We start from the raw sequence: 17,984 nt of genomic DNA, 5'->3' as shown, positions 1-17,984 counted from the left end.
TCATTTTCTGTTTCACAATGCAGCTATGGAGATTATGAAATAGTACATACTATTGTGAAATAGATGATTAAATTCTATATGTTGGCTGAATCCAGGGATATGCACACCAAAAGGTCTGGGCAGAAATTGCTTTCTCTACCCACTTATTTTGTTAACTGGACAATAGGGTAGAGTAGACTAAGGTGGGGCATATGATCACTGGAAGGGGTAAAGAAGATTTTATCTGTGTATTTGGTAATGGGTGTTTAGTTGCATTGCTCTTTTTAACATTAATTTGCACACAGAAAACACCACACACATTTAAAATAGTTTTCTGCCTTGAAAAATAACCCATTGAATCCATCCAATATTGCAGCTTTAATGGCTACAACTATAACGAAACACAAAGAATGAAGGCCAACAGTGTAAAGGCCTGTTTTCCAGTCTCTCAAAGGTAAGAATTTTAAGTGAGGAACTTTTCAATTACAGTCCTGGAGAGAAACGAGGAAATGTAAGGAAGCCAAACCACAAGCCTAAAGGATGATAGGCAGCAATTGCCAATTCCAGCCTTCCGTGTACAAGAAACTCCAACATCAGACAGAGCTAGAATGAGAAGGATGATACAGCCTCTAGCGAAGGGAGAGAACAGGACAGAACAGTAACTGCATTTGAGTGGCTTCAGGGTTGTTGTTGTTGTTTAATAGCTCCAAGCACTTAACAGTAGCAGAAAGAGGTTAAGGATGGAGTGGAAAGGTCAGTTCCTATTGTCAGTCACTATCCAGACAAGCTTGAGTGTAGGTGAGATGGCTTGCACACAAAAGTCCTTGTGCAGAATCCAAACCCTCACTTCCAGTAGAGACCTATCCAATTAATCCACTCCAGTTTATAAAATCAAAGTTTAATAGTTGGCTACTAAAATGTATAGATTTACGGATACAGTGGTACCTCGCAAGACGAATGCCTCGCAAGACGAAAAACTCGCAAGATGAAAGGGTTTTTGGTTTTTTGAGTTGCTTCGCAAGACGAATTTCCCTATGGGCTTGCTTCGCAAGATGAAAACGTCTTGCAAGTTTGTTTCCTTTTTCTTAAAACTGTTAATACAGTTGCGACTTGACTTCGAGGAGCAACTCATAGAACGCAGTGTGGTAACCTTTTTTTGAGGTTTTTGAAGACTTTGGTGATTTTTGAAGCTTTTCCAAAACTTTTCCGAAACTGTGCTTCGCAAGACGAAAAATTAGCAAGATGAAAAAACTCGCAGAACGAATTAATTTCGTCTTGCAAGGCACCACTGTACTTTCTACCAGCATCCAAATGGTCTTCGCAGGAAACTTCTCAAATGATTCAAAAATACTTTTGTGGCTAAGCTGCAGATCTGTTCCTGTCAACCTCTCATCCCCCCACAGACAAGTACAAATGGGAGCCCCCAGAAAGCAAGGGTTTAGGAGGGCAACTAGAGTTATTTAATGCTGCTCTTCCTTCTTCCCAAGACTCTACTTACTCAACAATTCCTTTGGTGCTCAATTTGTTTTAGCACATTTACTTGCGCATTTTAGCCCTAAATCTATAGATTGAAGTTTCATTATTTCAGTGACTTCTTTTATTAAACTTTGAAAGCTAAGAGTTTGGCTAAGTGAGAAGATTATGGCAGCCAGAAGTCATTGCCAAGCTTACCTTTCATCAGAATTCTGAAATCTATGTGGATAGATTTACTAAGTAAAATCCTCTGAGCTAGCTTTTTCATGACATGCAATTTCATCTCCAAAAACTGGTCTACTCAAGCAACATTATATGAGTGAACCTATGTGACTACTGTGGACATCAGAAATTGATTTTACATGCTACCAAGTATTGGAAAATTGGATACCTGAGGAGAAGAGAAAGAGCAGAAAGAACAGCCTTCCTAAATGGTGGAATTCACTCAATTTTACTGCAGCACATGAACTTGTTTTATAGGTGGATAGTAACTTTCTGGGAAGCTTGACATGTGGTTTAGTTTCACTGCTTTCTTCAAACGGAATCAAACCAATACAAAAATAAATGAATGAGTAAGAACAGGAGAAAACCTCTTAAGAGTCCAATAGTCAGTTCATTAACAGAATAGACACGGAATGTCCTACCTCTTCTGGATATGTCTGGGCCACCGATACCAGCTGTTCAGAGCTACTTCTTGAGGTGGAGGGTACAACATTAGTTGAGGCCTCTGATACCACCTCATTTGACGGCTCGGAGTCCTGAGTGCAACAGAGACAAATAGACTCCTCAGTAGTGTGCTGAGGTGACTGAAGGTATGGACACAACAAATCTCTATATTTTGAAAATACATTCTAAGCTTCATTTCCCCCTTTTCTGTTAAACTGAAACCATTTAGCCACTGTTTAATCAAATCATTATGCGTGAAACATGGGAATTCTGCATCCCACCCCGTGGTATAAGGAACATGAATACAATATGTATATTTAGAATATAGTTATTAGGTATTTCTCCACTGTACCTCAAATACATAGTTCAACAAATAACTTCAAGGAAATACTGAACAAACATGGTATTCAAATGTTGCATAATACTTTAATGATATTAAGAAGAATCCACTTCCCCCAATTGTACTAGAGTTTCTGAGTGAATCTGAATTGGCCATAGAAATAAAACTTGATAGGAACCCAAGCTGCACTTGTGGCTAACACTCCATGTTAAGACTGAAGACACAAGGAAAAAATACTGGACTAGGGAGGGAAACTTTACTACTATGCCAATTTATTGCTACAGGATCCATGATTGTAAAGGAATTGGAAACCTCTGAGATTTACTGCTCAAAAGTATAATATAACTTCTAGTTACCATTATAAGACTTTTAATGGCCTCCTGATAGTTTCTGCATTTATTAATGACCTGAATTTCTTCATGCAAAGTTTGCAATACCAGTATATTCTACTAGAAACAGGGTCTTCAGAAAGAAGCGCCCTGTAAGAAATGTACAAGACTTCAACACTTTAGAGTTTTATATGAAGTCCCCCAGCTCCTTAAATGGAAGCAGTGAAATGTAGGAATTATCTGGCTGAGAGAATGCTAGTAGGATGCTCTTGCAGCTCACTGGTTGCTATGGACATCCAGCTGCAGTGTGCATAAGAAAAATGAGAGTTTTAACAGTTCTGCTTCCTCGGTGGACTTCAAATCTGTAACAAAAATATTAATCTGTGACAAGGCGGTTTTTTGTTGCGCTGGTCCTTTCAAAGTTTTAGATGCCATTACAAAGAATGCAAGCTATGCACATGTGATTAATCACTTTACTTCCATGCAGTCATTCATTAGAAAGAAATCAAGTGATGCATTGCTGAGCTTTCCCCCTTCCCATAAAGAATCAACTCTGAAAATAAAAGGCAGGTTTTAATGACAGTGCTGTTCAATCAACTGTTTTTGACCGAACTGTGAGACACATTAAACTAGGCTTCAAATGAAAGTGAAGCAGAGTGATCCACACACATAAGAAGATCCAGCATCCTGTGTATCTGCATTTACAGATATCTGTTTCTTGCTAACACCAACACTGTCAGAAACACTTTCTCATTCCACACGTCTTGTCAACTATTGGAAAATGTAGGATTATCCAATTAATCCTTTGCATTTATTTCCCAACCACGTCTTAGGATGCTAATTTTGTCTGCACAGAGCCAATGTAGCAAATCTCATTCATGGAACATACATAAATTTATACATGGAATACAACTATACCACCAGCATCCATGCTTGTTTGTATGGATTTCATACATGCTTGGGAGCTAAGGCAGGGAGAGCATCAACAACATCACTAACTTCCTTTCAGCCAATGGAGCTAAACCAGCATTACTAAAAGTATAGGACAATTTTATAAACATAAATATATAGCTTTAGTACCATACAAATACTTTCATTTGCATCATTCCACAGCAAAACTCTCACTTGTATATGGAAATATCCCTTACATAATTATTCAATCTGTTTGTTTTGTTGCTTAAACAACGTAATGTTACATTTTATTCAAGGGAGAGTCATATTTTCTGAGCAGCATAGTGAGAACTGTATATCTGCTACCGTGTATCTTGTTAATAGAAGATATTGCTGTTAAAGGATAAGAGTTTTAACCTTTCAAGAAAAAATTGTGGGTTGTATCCAGAGTGCTATGGTGATGTTCCAAGGATTTGTTAGCGGAGTGGAACAGTCTACCCTTCTCTATCCCCTGTATGACCCCTACAGATGTTCTCCTAATCCTCCAGAGCAGATCTTAGAAGGGCATGAGTCACACGCGGAGAGAAGTTCTGTTGTGCAAGTGAAAATCCTTGCACTAATGGAACAAGTGCACTGTACACCCCTCTACGTCCCAGGAACAACACAGAATAATGTAGAAAATATTTCAGGAAAAATTGGTCGATCAGTTCAATACTGTTTACTCTGACTGGAAGCAGCTTTTTCAGACTGGAGTCTTTCTATGGCCTTTACTCAAAGTAAATTGGATCTCAACTTAGCGTCCCCTATTTGAGTTCAGTCTACCACTTTTGAGTTCCTGCAGCCTCTCTTCTCCTGCGTCTAACAACCTCTGCAGGCCTTGTTTCCAGTGCAGACCTGCATTCCTTGCACGCCACCCAGTAAAGAACAAGCCACACAAAAAACAAGTGGAATACAGCTATGTAAATTTATTCTTGGTGATTATGCCACACAGAATATTGTTAACTCTATGGATTACTTTTATGGCCTACAAAACGTTTGCTAGCTAGAAACCATACAACTAGCAACTTGTGTCAAATGCCTACACTGGTGGCTGCTAACCAAAAGTAAGTGGAAGATTCTGTGTGCAGGCAAAAATGCTCCTCCACCTCACCCAAGACTTCGGGTTTGCTACCTTTCCCCTTCTGGCTGCACCCCCATATATCATTGAATTTCACTACACAACGTCCTTGGAGCTTCAGAAGCTACTTTTCTAGGAGGGACAGGAATGCAACGGAAAAAGGGAATAGAAAAGCCTCCATGCAAGTTGATCGAATGAATTCTCAAATACATATCACAGAGAAGTGCTGATGCTCAATGGAAGACAACAAATGTGAAATTAATCCTGAATGGTCTGCAGGCAGAAAATAAAATCTGGATGTATGAAGTGCTAAGTAATATGAAACCGTAAAGCTCTCAAGGTAACTGCATCTGGAAAAAAAGAGTAATAGCATGCTACAATACTCCCTTCACCTCTATTCAGGTCACAGTAAAAAAGGTAAAGGACCCCTGGACGGTTAAGTGACTATGGGGTTGCAGTGCTTCTCTCACTTTCAGGCTGAGGGAGCCGTCATTTGTCCACAGACAGCTTTCTGGGTCATGTGGCCAGCATGACTAAACTGCTTCTGGCACAATAGAACACAGTGATGGAAACCAGAGTGCACAGAAACACCATTTACCTTCCCGCCACAGCGGTACCCATTTATCTACTTGCACTGGCACGCTTTCAAACTGCTGGGTTGGCAGGAGCTGGGAAAGAGCAACGGGACTCGTAGCAAGAAAACTTAGTGAGTAGGCTCTGAGGGGCCCATTATAAGACAATACAAGTAGGCCCAAACCTAAGGTTGTATGATAACACTGAAGTTATATGTTTGTTTGTTTCGGTGGGTCATTTTATTCAATATCAAGTCAACACTATTACATAACAAAGAGTCATTACATTGTGACCTATATATAGACATTCATAGTCACCACCACCCACCCACCAACCCATATAAAGGTCCCACAAACGCACAAAGGGACACAAATAGTAAGGAGCAGAAAATGGGGGAGTGGCAGGAGACATTGCCTGCTGTATCTCTAAGTGTGCTAGCCCTCCACAATTTCTAATGACTATGACAATAAGAAAGCACTAAACTTTTGTCAGTTTTGATGGTGCAATCATGATTCTTCAAGGAATAATGTATATGTACACCACAAGTGTAGGTCTTACAAACATAAAAACAATACATATAAAATAAACGTTATGAAATCTCCAATTACTGTTTACATTCATATTTGTACATAGCACAAAAACATACTTTTTTTTAAAAAAAATTGATGCTTCTGAAAAAAAGGAAATTTCTCTCTCTGCAACATGATACATTTGAATATATTATGTTAACTCTTATCAGTTTTCATACATCATCCTTTACCCTGGATTCGGCTGAAAATTACGCAAGCCATAAATTAGCTTTAAACAAGCTTTGAATCAGGCTTGAGCTAGTTTTCAAATTAAAAAGCCGTCAGTATATTACAAGGTGCTGTCATTTTATTACCGCAATCAATTCAGTGTGGCCTGAGGTATAAGGAAAATGGATGCTGTCTTCATTTGCAAAGGGTTTATCTCCTGCACCAGGCTCTGAACTACTTGACTGCAGTAATGAATTGGGAACCAAAGTTACTAACAAAGACTTTTAAAAACAGCAAAGCTGAAGACAGTAGTTCGTTTTTAGAATCACATAATGGAAAAAAAGTCCTTTCTTGAAAGAAATGGCATGAAACCATTTCTTATAAAGTGGAAGGATAATGGAAAAAGAGCTACCACTTTTTTTTAGCACTAGTTATCTCAGTTTAAAATATTCTAAAAGTTCATTTTACAGCCTACTCTATTGCTCCCAGTTCCTGACATAATTTTTGAAGGACATTCATGAGAATCCTTTTCTACTGTATACTATTACAAAATTGTTCAGATGAATATAAGGAAGCACTAGTCTATTTGGATTTCCTTATAGTAAGATATGTGGAACAAAAAAGAAGCAATTAGTACTAAAATTTGTAAACCGCTTTGAGATCCCCCCCCTAATATCAAATGGTATAATTTTTTTGTGGAAGAAGTTTTTTTAAGTAGATTGACAGAGGCTTCAGGTTTTGGAAGAAATGATCAGGAGGTACATAAATGCTTTACATTTATAATTTTATAGTTCCACAATTATGTCCAAAGAGGAAACTGACTGGAAGAGATATGTAAGTTCGTCATTGCATTACCCCTGGGAAAGTTTCACTATAGTATTAAAAGGGCAAACCTCCAGATATCTGCTAGACACGGCAGTGCTCAAACATGTGTTGATCATGTGAAGCCAATCAATTTTTCAACTATCAATGTATGATTGATTTGAAGGAAAGGTCTATCACTTTGAATGCAAAAGGTCACAGGTTTAAACTTTGGTATCTCTAGGTAGGGCTGTGAAAAACTGCTGCTATCGCAGTGGACCAGGCATGGCCAAACTTGGCCCTCCAGTTGTTTTGGGACTACAACTCCCATCATCCCTAGCTAACAGGACCAGTGGTCAGGGATGGTGGAAACTGTAGTCCCAAACCATCTGGAGGGCTGAATTTGACCATGCCTGCTGTAGACCATACTGTGATTGATGAACCAATGGCAGCAAGCTATATTCCTCCACACATCTGAGTAAGTACACTTACTGTAAATATATACCTGTATATACCCAGTATACCTGAAGGAGCATCTCCACCCCCATCATTCTGCCCGGACGCTGAGGTCCAATGCCGAGGGCCTTCTGGCAGTTCCCTCACTGCAAGAAGTAAAGCTACATGGAACCAGGCAGAGGGCCTTCTTGGTAGTGGCGCCCGCCCTGTGGAATGCCCTCCCATCAGATGTCAAAGAGATAAACAATTACCTGACATTTAGAAGACATCTGAAGGCTGCCCCGTTCAGGGAGGTTTTTAATGTGTGATATTTTAATGTATTTTTAATCTTTCTTGGAAGATGCCCAGAGTGGCTGGGGAAATCCAGCCAGATGGGCAGGGTACAAATAAATTGTTGTTGTTGTTGTTGTTGTTGTTGTTGTTACAATAGAACAAAGGCATACAAAATACATACAACAAAAAGTCAAACTAAGAATAGTCATACATAAATATCTAGAAAGTTAAAACTTACAACCCCTCACATGACTACAGTATGACCCACCATTAAAAACAAACTAGCAAGCAGCAAGAAGCAGACAAGAAAACACCCACAATTAAATGCCTGGGGGCAAAGAAAAATCATGATCTGGTGCCAGAATGAGGGCTTGCTTCATTGGGGAAAGTATTCCGTAATGGGCTACTGAAAATGGTCCTCTGTCCTGCAGCCACCCTCTGTATTTCTACTGGAAGAAGTGCTCTGAAGAGAGCCTTTGATGAAGACCTAATGACCTGCATATGCCACCAAATTTGAAGCCACAGATCTCTGATTTGTTGTGGATGCTTCTTCAAGCCACAAATAAGGAGTTTTGTATGGGCCTGCACCTGAGGTATGATAAATGGACATGTGGCAATGACGTAGTATAAGTAGACATTGCAACCATATAGCAAACAGATATGCCTAAGTTGTGCAACTGTCTGTAGGACTTCAGTTCATCCTTTTCAGCCACTGCTCGCATGCCAGCACTTCTCACTCAATTTATTGTTGCACATTTTGACTATGCGTCATTAAGAAGAAAAGAGTACTACTCTTCTGCTGTAAATTGATCTCTTCTCCACCCTGGGTAACAGCTTTATTATTACTCTGGTTGTCACACTTATTCACGGTATTAAGAATAAAAACAAGCATTGGAAGTAAATGATCTTTCTGTGGAAAGGTCTTCCAAAACGTGTTACTTACACCCTTCTTTCTATGCTTATTTAGAAACAGGTTTGTCCTATAAGGTTGAAAAATACCAGGTATGAGACAAGACAAAGCAGTCGTCCTATAAAATTGATTTAATGCAAGCTAGCTGAATGTTCCAATGCCATTTAGTTGTAAACTGCTAATACAGATCCTTTTATTAATACAGTGGAAGCCTAGCACAAAGAATATTTTATTACATCTAAGTCAGCAGCATTAAAATTGGGCCTGTTTATTAAAAAAGGAATGAAGAACCCAGCTACCACAGTTTAAGGGGCAAAATTAATCAGCAACCTTTTGCTGAGCTCACAGGAACTGAAAGGTCAAAACTAGTGCGGCTTCAAAAGCTCAGAAATTCTTCACTCTTTGTAAATTACAGGCACTGAAAATTATGCGGAGTGCTACTCTGCTAAAGTCACTGGAAATGCTTTAAGATGGGCTCTGCCCACAGTTGTATCCATGCTACGTAGGGTTATATCTATGAAATGAATCCCTCTACTGATTAGCGCAATCTTAAATACATTTCCACTTAAGCTGTTGGATGAGTTTTATATTCCAGACAAAAAACTAAAGTGTCTTTGCAAAAATAGCCCTATGATAGTGGCCCAGACCTAGGACAGGGGTCTGCAACCTTTAAGACAAAAAGAGCCACTTGGACCCGTTTCCGAAGGGGGGGGGGGGAAACTGGGAGCCGCAAAACCATTGCGACATTTAAAGCATGCGCGCCGCTGCCCTCCGATCTGACAGCGGGCGGGAAGGTGACGTCGGGACGGTGCATGACTAACGCACGCACCGCCCCCATGCGACGTCACAGCCAGTACAGCGCCCGCCACAGTGGGGAGTGTCGGGGCGCACAATGCGCCTCCTCCCCTCGCTAGTATCCGCCCCGGAGCCACGGCAAAGGTGTAAAAGAGCCACATGCGGCTCCGGAGCCGCGGGTTGCAGACCCCTGACCTAGGATAACGCAACACTTCAACAACATTGTGCATTGTTCTGCACCCATGCATGGAACCTTATTGGGAGAAAATATAGGCAACCACTCACTTGACCCACTGAATATTCACACAAGACAACAATCTTCCTGAGAAAAGGGAAAGGAATGTCTTAAGTTCTTCTTAAGTTAGAGTTTGAGATGGTCCCATGCTGTAGTTGCCCGTTTATACAGAACCAAGAAACAGCAACATGTTTAGGGGTGACTAAACTAGATAGGACTAAACTTGAGATGACTTTTCTTCTTCTACCCACAATTCTACAATTTCCCATATCCCAGTTTCCCCTGCTTTTCTATCACTAAGATCATCTCTGCCAGTTGTCTCTGCCATCTATTACTATTTTCCATTTTTAACTTGGTGCCATGCTGCTATGTGCTCTAATTTTCCTAACACACATCATCCTAATCTCTAAGTGAAACTCCTGACCTCATCTGCAGTAACCTTATACAGTGTTCCAATACCTTTTTTCATCTATTGTGATATGCCCATTACTGCACTCTGAAGGCTTTATTCTTTATTCCTACTTTTTCTGCTTGCCTTACTAACCTGTGATTTTATGGAACTTCCCTCGTCACATTTTTCTGCTTTGACATTGCCTGCCGCATAAAACATCTTTAATGTTTCTATAGTACTTCTTCAAATATGTGAGTTTTCTCATTTGTGTAAGGATACTGCTGTTTGGGCTATAAAAAGATTAATTTCCTCTTAGCAGATTCTATTATTATTATTATTATTATTATTATTATTATTATTATTATTATTATTATTATTATTATTTGCTTAAGTTAAATCATTACTTCCATGCCCTTTCCACCATTTTAAAATGGTACTGGACATTTGCATAGGGCCCAGTACATAAAGCAGACTAATATATACTTCTGGGCAACCCATAATCAAGGAGGCCTCTAATATTTACCATCTGAAGTCCATTTCAGACTTATTGAATCCTGAGGTGCCAATCCTAATTACTAAAATGCAAGCTGGCCAAATTTGCATATGCTCCACTTATGCTAAAGTATTTTAGATGCATTTAGCAAAATTACATATACTCTATTTTAATGAATGCAGTTTGCAGACATCTTGCTGAAGTACTTGTTACTTCAATCTGTTAATCAAGTTAACTCTTAAGGAAGTAGCTGCTCAGCTAGTAACTTCTGGTAGCTAAATATGACAAAGCTTCTGCAGCTATTCGGTGCATATAAACTTTTCAAGGCAGAGGATGCAAAATATGCAAGACTCTCCAAACATACCCAAAGGAGTTTTCAAACCACTGAACCACATAATCACTTTCATCCTTTACCAAAGATATGTTTAGTGAAAAGCTAGAGATAAATTTAATTGCTGCCAGAATTTAACAATGCAAGTGCGTCTTCAGGATTTAGAGAAGATATTTTTTAAAGTCAGCTACAACAATCACAAAAAAATTGTGCACTCTCTAGGGAGAGTTAATTATAATGCACTTAGAATTATATTCACTTGTTAACTATTTGTGCAAGCAATTTTAAGAAGTAACTTTTAACTGGAAGAACGGTATAAGTAGAGTAATTGAGGTTCTCTTCCCTTCTACACACCAATAGGAACAATCCAGAAATCCCCTGCTATCTTTTGCAAAGAAGATGTAAATGCTATTTAGTCCCCTCACTCTCAAATAAGAATGGAAGCTTTATACAACATTCACCATCTGCTGTTAACAACTGAAATGTCTTTGCTTTGTTTAATCTGTTGGTTATATTACATATTATTGGTTACCTGCTTTTAAAAACTGGTAGACAGCTGTACCTTTATGATCAGGCTTCACTGTGGACATTCAGAAAAGCAGACTATAAATGACTATTATTACTACTTGAGTTACAAATATTGGTGTCTCTTTATCCTTCTGTATTCAACCCTTGAATAATCTTGAGTTAGTAGCAGGGCTGTCTTACCCATAGGCGCTAGGGGTGTGGGGCACCCGGGCTCTCGGAGGCACCAGGCCGAGTCTGGGACCAGAGAGTTGACTCTGGGGAAGAGCCCGCCCATTGGCCGAAGCACTGTGGCAGGCTCTTCTGCTGCGGGCGGCTCTGTGCTGCAAGTTCGGGAGTGACCGAGCCAGCGAGGCACTGAGGCAGCCGGCCAGCCGACTCCGTCCTCCTGCACGCCTGGGACTGGGCAACCTGGGGGGGGGGGGGGGGGCGTCAGGCATATCTTTGCACCCCGGCGTCACATATGCTTAAGACAGCCCTGATTAGTAGGCAGACATCAGAAGTTACCAATCTGATCCCTGGAATGAGGAGATACCAACTCAAAACAAAAGTTTTTAATGTAAACTATGTTGTGGTATGGATACCAAGGTGTTGTGGACTCTGAAGAAGCATGAACTCAGGGCAAAAATGAGAAACGAGCTAAGAGGAAGGCATGTTTGGCGAACCTCACTATGATCAACTCCTGCCCAGAAACCTACGCCCCCACTGTGGAAGGACGTGTGGATCCAGAACTGGCCTCCACAGTCACTTACGGACTCACTGTTAAGTTTGTTTCCATGGAAGACAATCTTACTTGGCTACAAGTGATCGCTAAAAGAAGAAAAAAGAAAGAAGTCTTATCTGCTGCAATCTCCTACTAAACTGTTAAGTACGATAAAAAACAGTTTCATGTAAAAAATGATAGAGGAATAGGAAATAGCTGTTAGGCACTATGTAGTACACAAAGACGACAGCCAATGGTAAAAATGATTATGAGATGGTATGATAAAACAATCTTGCTTTCAAATCCAATTTGTTGCTACTTCCGGACTTCTTGCCAGAGGTTATAGCTGCATGGATCAGTGTTCTTCCTGCTGGGATTGTCACAAGAGATATCACTATAATGGCTCATCTCCCACACCAAGGAATTCCTCACAGATGATCTCCATCCAGACCCTTCGTTTACACTCAATCATCCTGCCGCTGTTTTAAATACCAAACAAAAGGCAGTGAATCACCATCACTAGTGCATGCTAAGTGTCTTTAAAAAGAAAACAAATACATCCAAATTTCCACAGTGATGCATTTAAAAATGTCGTATGAAAAAATGCACACAACTGCATTTTTAAAACAAAAAAACCATTATAATGAGGTCTTTGAAACATTTGAATATATCATCTTCCAAGGCTTGTTGGATAATTGCTCAATTTTTCAAGGGCTAAACTTCCATAGAATCATAGAATCATAGAGTTGGAATAGACCACAAGGGCCATCGAGTCCAACCCCCTGCCAAGCAGGAAACACCATCAGAGCACTCCTGACATATGGTTGTCAAGCCTCTGCTTAAAGACCTCCAAAGAAGGAGACTCCACCACACTCCTTGGCAGCAAATTCCACTGTCGAACAGCTCTTACTGTCAGGAAGTTCTTCCTAATGTTTAGGTGGAATCTTCTTTCTTGTAGTTTGGATCCATTGCTCCGTGTCCGCTTCTCTGGAGCAGCAGAAAACAACCTTTCTCCCTCCTCTATGTGACATCCTTTTATATATTTGAACATGGCTATCATATCACCCCTTAACCTCCTCTTCTCCAGGCTAAACATGCCCAGCTCCCTTAGCCGTTCCTCATAAGGCATCGTTTCCAGGCCTTTGACCATTTTGGTTGCCCTCCTCCGGACACGTTCCAGTTTGTCAGTGTCCTTCTTGAACTGTGGTGCCCAGAACTGGACACAGTACTCCAGGTGAGGTCTGACCAGAGCAGAATACAGTGGCACTATTACTTCCCTTGATCTAGATGCTATACTCCTATTGATGCAGCCCAGAATTGCATTGGCTTTTTTAGCTGCCGCGTCACACTGTTGGCTCATGTCAAGTTTGTGGTCAACCAAGACTCCTAGATCCTTTTCACATGTACTGCTCTCAAGCCAAGTGTCCCCCATCTTGTATTTGTGCCTCTCATTTTTTTTGCCCAAGTGCAATACTTTACATTTCTCCCTGTTAAAGTTCATCTTGTTTGTTTTGGCCCAGTTCTCTAATCTGTCAAGGTCGTTTTGAAGTGTGATCCTGTCCTCTGGGGTGTTAGCCACCCCTCCCAGTTTGGTGTCATCTGCAAATTTGATCAGGATGCCCTTGAGTCCATCATCCAAGGGAAACCTTAACATCATATTATTCATCTACCACTTTTTTTTTTTTTGAGGGGGGGATTGGTTCCTTTCTGGAAAACTCTATTTGAAATTGCCATTTGTGTTCTACATAGTAAATACAAAGTTTTGTAGCCATTTAACAGTTTATGAGGAAGGTTCTAAGTAAAAGAGCCATATCTATTTTTCCAATAGTCATTCTATTAAAGTTAATATGGGCTCTTGCAATTAAGTAAATAATAACCAAACTTTGCAATCACAGGTTGCTAATAGAAAGTAGTAATGGTGAACTACAATTTGTTGGCAAATTTGCTTATAATTCTATTGTCAGCATGAGACCTTAATTATTAGTACACTCATTTAAAAGCATGTAGTCTAAAGAATCTTACAAGCAAGTAAATTAGATTAAAGAAGTGAATCTAAATGCATGTTTTAGCTATCAAACTTGATAAATGAAAATGCTGTAAAGGTGTTGCTGCTCTGGAAATATTGGCTTCCTGAACTATGGGACCAAAGCGAAGGAGTTGCCCACATATTGTGTATATCACATGAGAAGGAAGCCATAAAATAAAATGAAAATTTAAATAAGATTAGAAATAATGAGTACTATCTAGAAATGGATCGCCAACTAGAGGCATTGTGACAAAACTTGGCTTCCTGTACCATTTCTCTCTCCCTGCCACACCTGTGTTTCTAAATTATGCAGGTGGTGGCATTTGCTGCAAAGGGCACTCGATCCTTCATTGCTCAAAGTGGGAATGAGTGTCTGCTGACAGTCAAAACAGCTGTATCCATTTGTAATTTTCTACATGCCCAGCAAAATAGGATGTGAGAAAAGGGCTGGCTTCAGATTTTAGGGAATCCTGGAAAAGTGCCCTTTTACGACAGCGGGTCCCAGAGCACTTATCTTGTAAAGGTAAAGGGACCCCTGACCATTAGGTCCAGTCGTGACCGACTCTAGGGCTGCGGCACTCATCTTGCTTTACTGGCCGAGCGAGCCAGTGTACAGCTTCCGGGTCATGTGGCCAGCATGACTAAGCCGCTTCTGGTGAACCAGAGCAGTGCACGGAAATGCTGTTTATCTTCCCGCCGGAGCGGTACCTATTTATCTACTTGCACTTTGAGGTGCTTTTGAACTGCTAGGTTGGCAGGAGCAGGGACCGAGCAACGGGAGCTCACCCCGTCGTGGGGATTCGAACCGCCGACCTTCTGATCGGCAATTCCTAGGCTCTGTGGTTTAACCCACAGCACCACCCACATCCCTATTTATCTTGTAGTTGGCAGCCATGCTGCAGTCAGCAACAGGCAATTTGAAACCACCACTACGATTTCCTTCCCATAATACCTCTGATTTAGCTTTCTCGGGGGCATTGTGGAAAATTAAAATAGTAGCCCAAGGGGGGGCTTCAATTTTTCCTGCTACAGGAGACACAGGCTAATGATGTTACAAACACACCCACCCACATGCCTTTAGGTATATACAGAAGTTGAGAATCAACAGAGAACAGATCTGCTTCTTCTTCTGCATGACAGCTCTCCAGATATTTAAAGATCATTATCATGACTACCTGTAATCTTCTACCCAGTTCTTTCAATTCCCCCCCATAGGACTTGCCAGACCCATTACCATCCTGGATGCCCTTCTCAAAACACATATCAATTTTGTCACTGCTCTTGTTCACATGTGGCACACAGAACCGGGCACAATATTCCAGATGCAGCTTAACCAGAGCTGAATACACAGGAACTATTACTTCCACTGGATGCCATCTAAGATTTCATTTGCTTTTAAAGCAGCCGCATCACACTTCAGAGAATCACATTACTAGGAGAGGAGGCAGAACTTTGACATTTTTCACCAGAGAGCTGCTGGGAACTATTGTACTAAGTATTTGGAACACTTTGATATTCTAGTAGCTGTTTGACTTTGGTTAAATGAATTCTCCAAAATGAGGATCCATTTCCATTATGATGATAGTTTAGAACTGCCAGCTGTTCTTCGAGGAATAGGACACGACTGACCCTTCTGGATACAGTCTAACACCATAGTAGGATGTCAGACCCTCAGAAGTTTGCACTTGAATTTTTACAATGTCAACATTCCATGTCTCTGGAAAGGGACCCTGGTGCAAAAATTTACTGGTGTTTAGGTCAAAATTACTTGTGAATATCTTCACAAGCACACTCACTGAACATGTGTGTGGGGGTATACATTCAAAGCATCATTACTGCACAGAATTTAGGGGTTAAGGCCAAGTCAGATAGTGCACAACTAAAGCTGAGTGAACACTTGGAAGATTGGCAGTTTAGCAGTTATTCAAATGTTTGCTCATTAGCACAAACCCATAGCTGGATGTGGACAATACTGTGCTTCAGCTGGGTCTATTCTATGTGATCAAATATCTCCCTCCAGGTACAAGGTACTAGGCTTCGGTTGGTTTTGTCTGACTCTTGAGAGTACATAACATGGAGAAGCACAATTCCTAGGTAGAGTTCCCCCCACCAGGTAAAGTTGACGAAATATGATTAATGGTAAACAAGGCCGTGCAAATGGTCATGTGTCTCTGTGAAGGCATTTTCATAAGTTAATTCCCCGAGTAAGACATGCTCTACAGAAATGAAGGCATGCAGCTTTGGGATGTAGGGGATTATGATCTGATTGAAAACCTGAATTTCAGTTCCTTATGGTGGTATGTCAAAGCAAAAGGATGCAGCCATATTTGATGCACATGTATGGTAAATCACTCATGAGCCTTGGGGTGGGGGGCGAGGGAAGTCTGCCTGAAATGTTTAGGAAACTTTGCAATGACCAACAGCATCTTGCAAGCAAAGGGGCTTCAGCCACAAATCTCAGGATTTGCTTATGTGTAACAGACACAGACGTGTGCTCACCCTTGCCCTACAATAGCTCCTCCTATTTTATTCCTTGAAGCAAGCTCCTTTTCATTTCAAGGCACGGGCTTCTTTGTACTGAATAATAACTGACTGTGCCAGTAATAAAAGATATACCTGGCGTCATCTCCACTCAATGTAATCTCTCCTGGTTCTGCACTGCACTGCATGCACAATTATCTTAAGGATATGTGCTCTTATATACATATGATACCATAATGCAAAATCATTAGCATTATTTCAAAAGCTGTTTTTAAGTATTCATGCTAAAGTAAATGTATGTATCTTTTCCAGCAACCACTATCATTTGAAGTGCATAACAGAGATCTGATTTTACATGTTTTAACAGTTACCTGATACTTGTGTTTCATTCCATCCACTTCACCCTATATTTAACACATAAGGCATTTTGCAGTTAGTAGAAATGAAAAGCACAGTGCAAGATCCAGTTAAGCACTTTTAAGCTGCATTGGTTTCAATGGGAGAAAGGTAAGCACACACTTTGTTAACTATGAGCAAAATATCAAGATTCCAAGACTGTGGAAGACTACGGGAAAGAAACAGGAAGAGAATGAATGCTTCATCCTAATATGTCATAGCAAAGGTTACTATTTACTCACAAAAAAGAAAGATTATCAGCTGATGTGAGAAAGCAGTGTCCACCAAAGAAGTGTATCTTTTTTCTTTTTTGCCAAAAACCAAACACAGAATAAAAGATAGGTGTAACCACTGAAAACAAACAACAACATGCCAGGTTGGCGTGTATGAAGATGGTAACAGAGCATCTTCATGATCAATTGCAGGAGGATATGGCAAGGGGCGAATCAAAGTATTTCTATACAGAGATGTCTGTATTGGCTCTGGAAGCAGCAAGTCTGCTTTCTTATTTTAGAGGTTATTGCAGTCCAAGGGCTTGAATACATATGTTCCCTTATTAGGAATCAGAGCTGAAACTGACTGTGGAATATGAGACCAAGCTGGACACAATGCTGTCTTATAGGCCTTCTGTTCATTCAGGTATATAATCAAGCCAGCCATATTTATTATGTGAGCTAGAAAGAGTTGTCCTCTCAAATGCCTTTATCAATTGGACTACAGTAATTTGTTAAAATTCTACCACTGTGCACCCTTCACCTACAGAGTAAAATGGGTCCAGCTAATCTCAAGGGAAGTGTGTTCTTTATTCCCTTTATATTTTGCTCAGCTGCTCCAGCCTTTTAGTAGTCGCTCTTTTCAGGACCTACATATCTGAAGTCTTAAGGCTAAGGGGAAAGAGCTTTGCAAACAGCACACTGGTTACTCAGTCAGATCCAAAGTGAACAGATATAGAGTAACTAAACGAAAATTTTGACTTCTTTGAGGTACCCCATTAAGGAAGAAACACCAGAAACCACTGGGACTAGAACTACTGAACATTGGTTTTTTAAAAGAGTGGCTGTTT

At 40.4% G+C, this 17,984-nt stretch overlaps 1 protein-coding gene and 1 long non-coding RNA gene across 11 annotated transcripts in view; both read right to left on the bottom strand.

Moving 5' to 3' along the window:
* The window catches only part of PHF14 (PHD finger protein 14), a 124,556-nt gene that overhangs the window by 28,385 nt on the left and 78,187 nt on the right, over positions 1-17,984 (bottom strand). For 3 of the 10 annotated variants that reach the window (XM_077936974.1, XM_028750925.2, XM_028750924.2), the window contains 2 exons: positions 16,897-16,929; positions 2,097-2,210 (listed from right to left, as the gene is read on the bottom strand). The exons of 1 other annotated variant lie outside the window; for it this stretch is intronic. In XM_077936974.1, the coding sequence (XP_077793100.1) occupies positions 2,097-2,210; positions 16,897-16,929 (147 nt within the window). Of the gene's footprint in view, positions 1-2,096; positions 2,211-11,854; positions 12,498-16,896; positions 16,930-17,984 lie in introns of those variants that run through there. 6 more of the 10 variants (XM_077936975.1, XM_028750935.2, XM_028750933.2 and 3 more) reach the window with 4 other exon arrangements.
* Positions 5,585-11,218, bottom strand: LOC144329316 (uncharacterized). Its single transcript, XR_013394803.1, has 2 exons — positions 9,536-11,218; positions 5,585-9,192 (listed from the first exon to the last, which is right to left on the bottom strand). It is a non-coding gene; the product is annotated as an uncharacterized LOC144329316 (long non-coding RNA).

The sequence above is a fragment of the Podarcis muralis genome, chromosome 12, assembly GCF_964188315.1.
Source record: "Podarcis muralis chromosome 12, rPodMur119.hap1.1, whole genome shotgun sequence".
Taxonomy (NCBI): domain Eukaryota; kingdom Metazoa; phylum Chordata; class Lepidosauria; order Squamata; family Lacertidae; genus Podarcis; species Podarcis muralis.
This window is presented reverse-complemented; position numbering and strand designations above follow the sequence as displayed.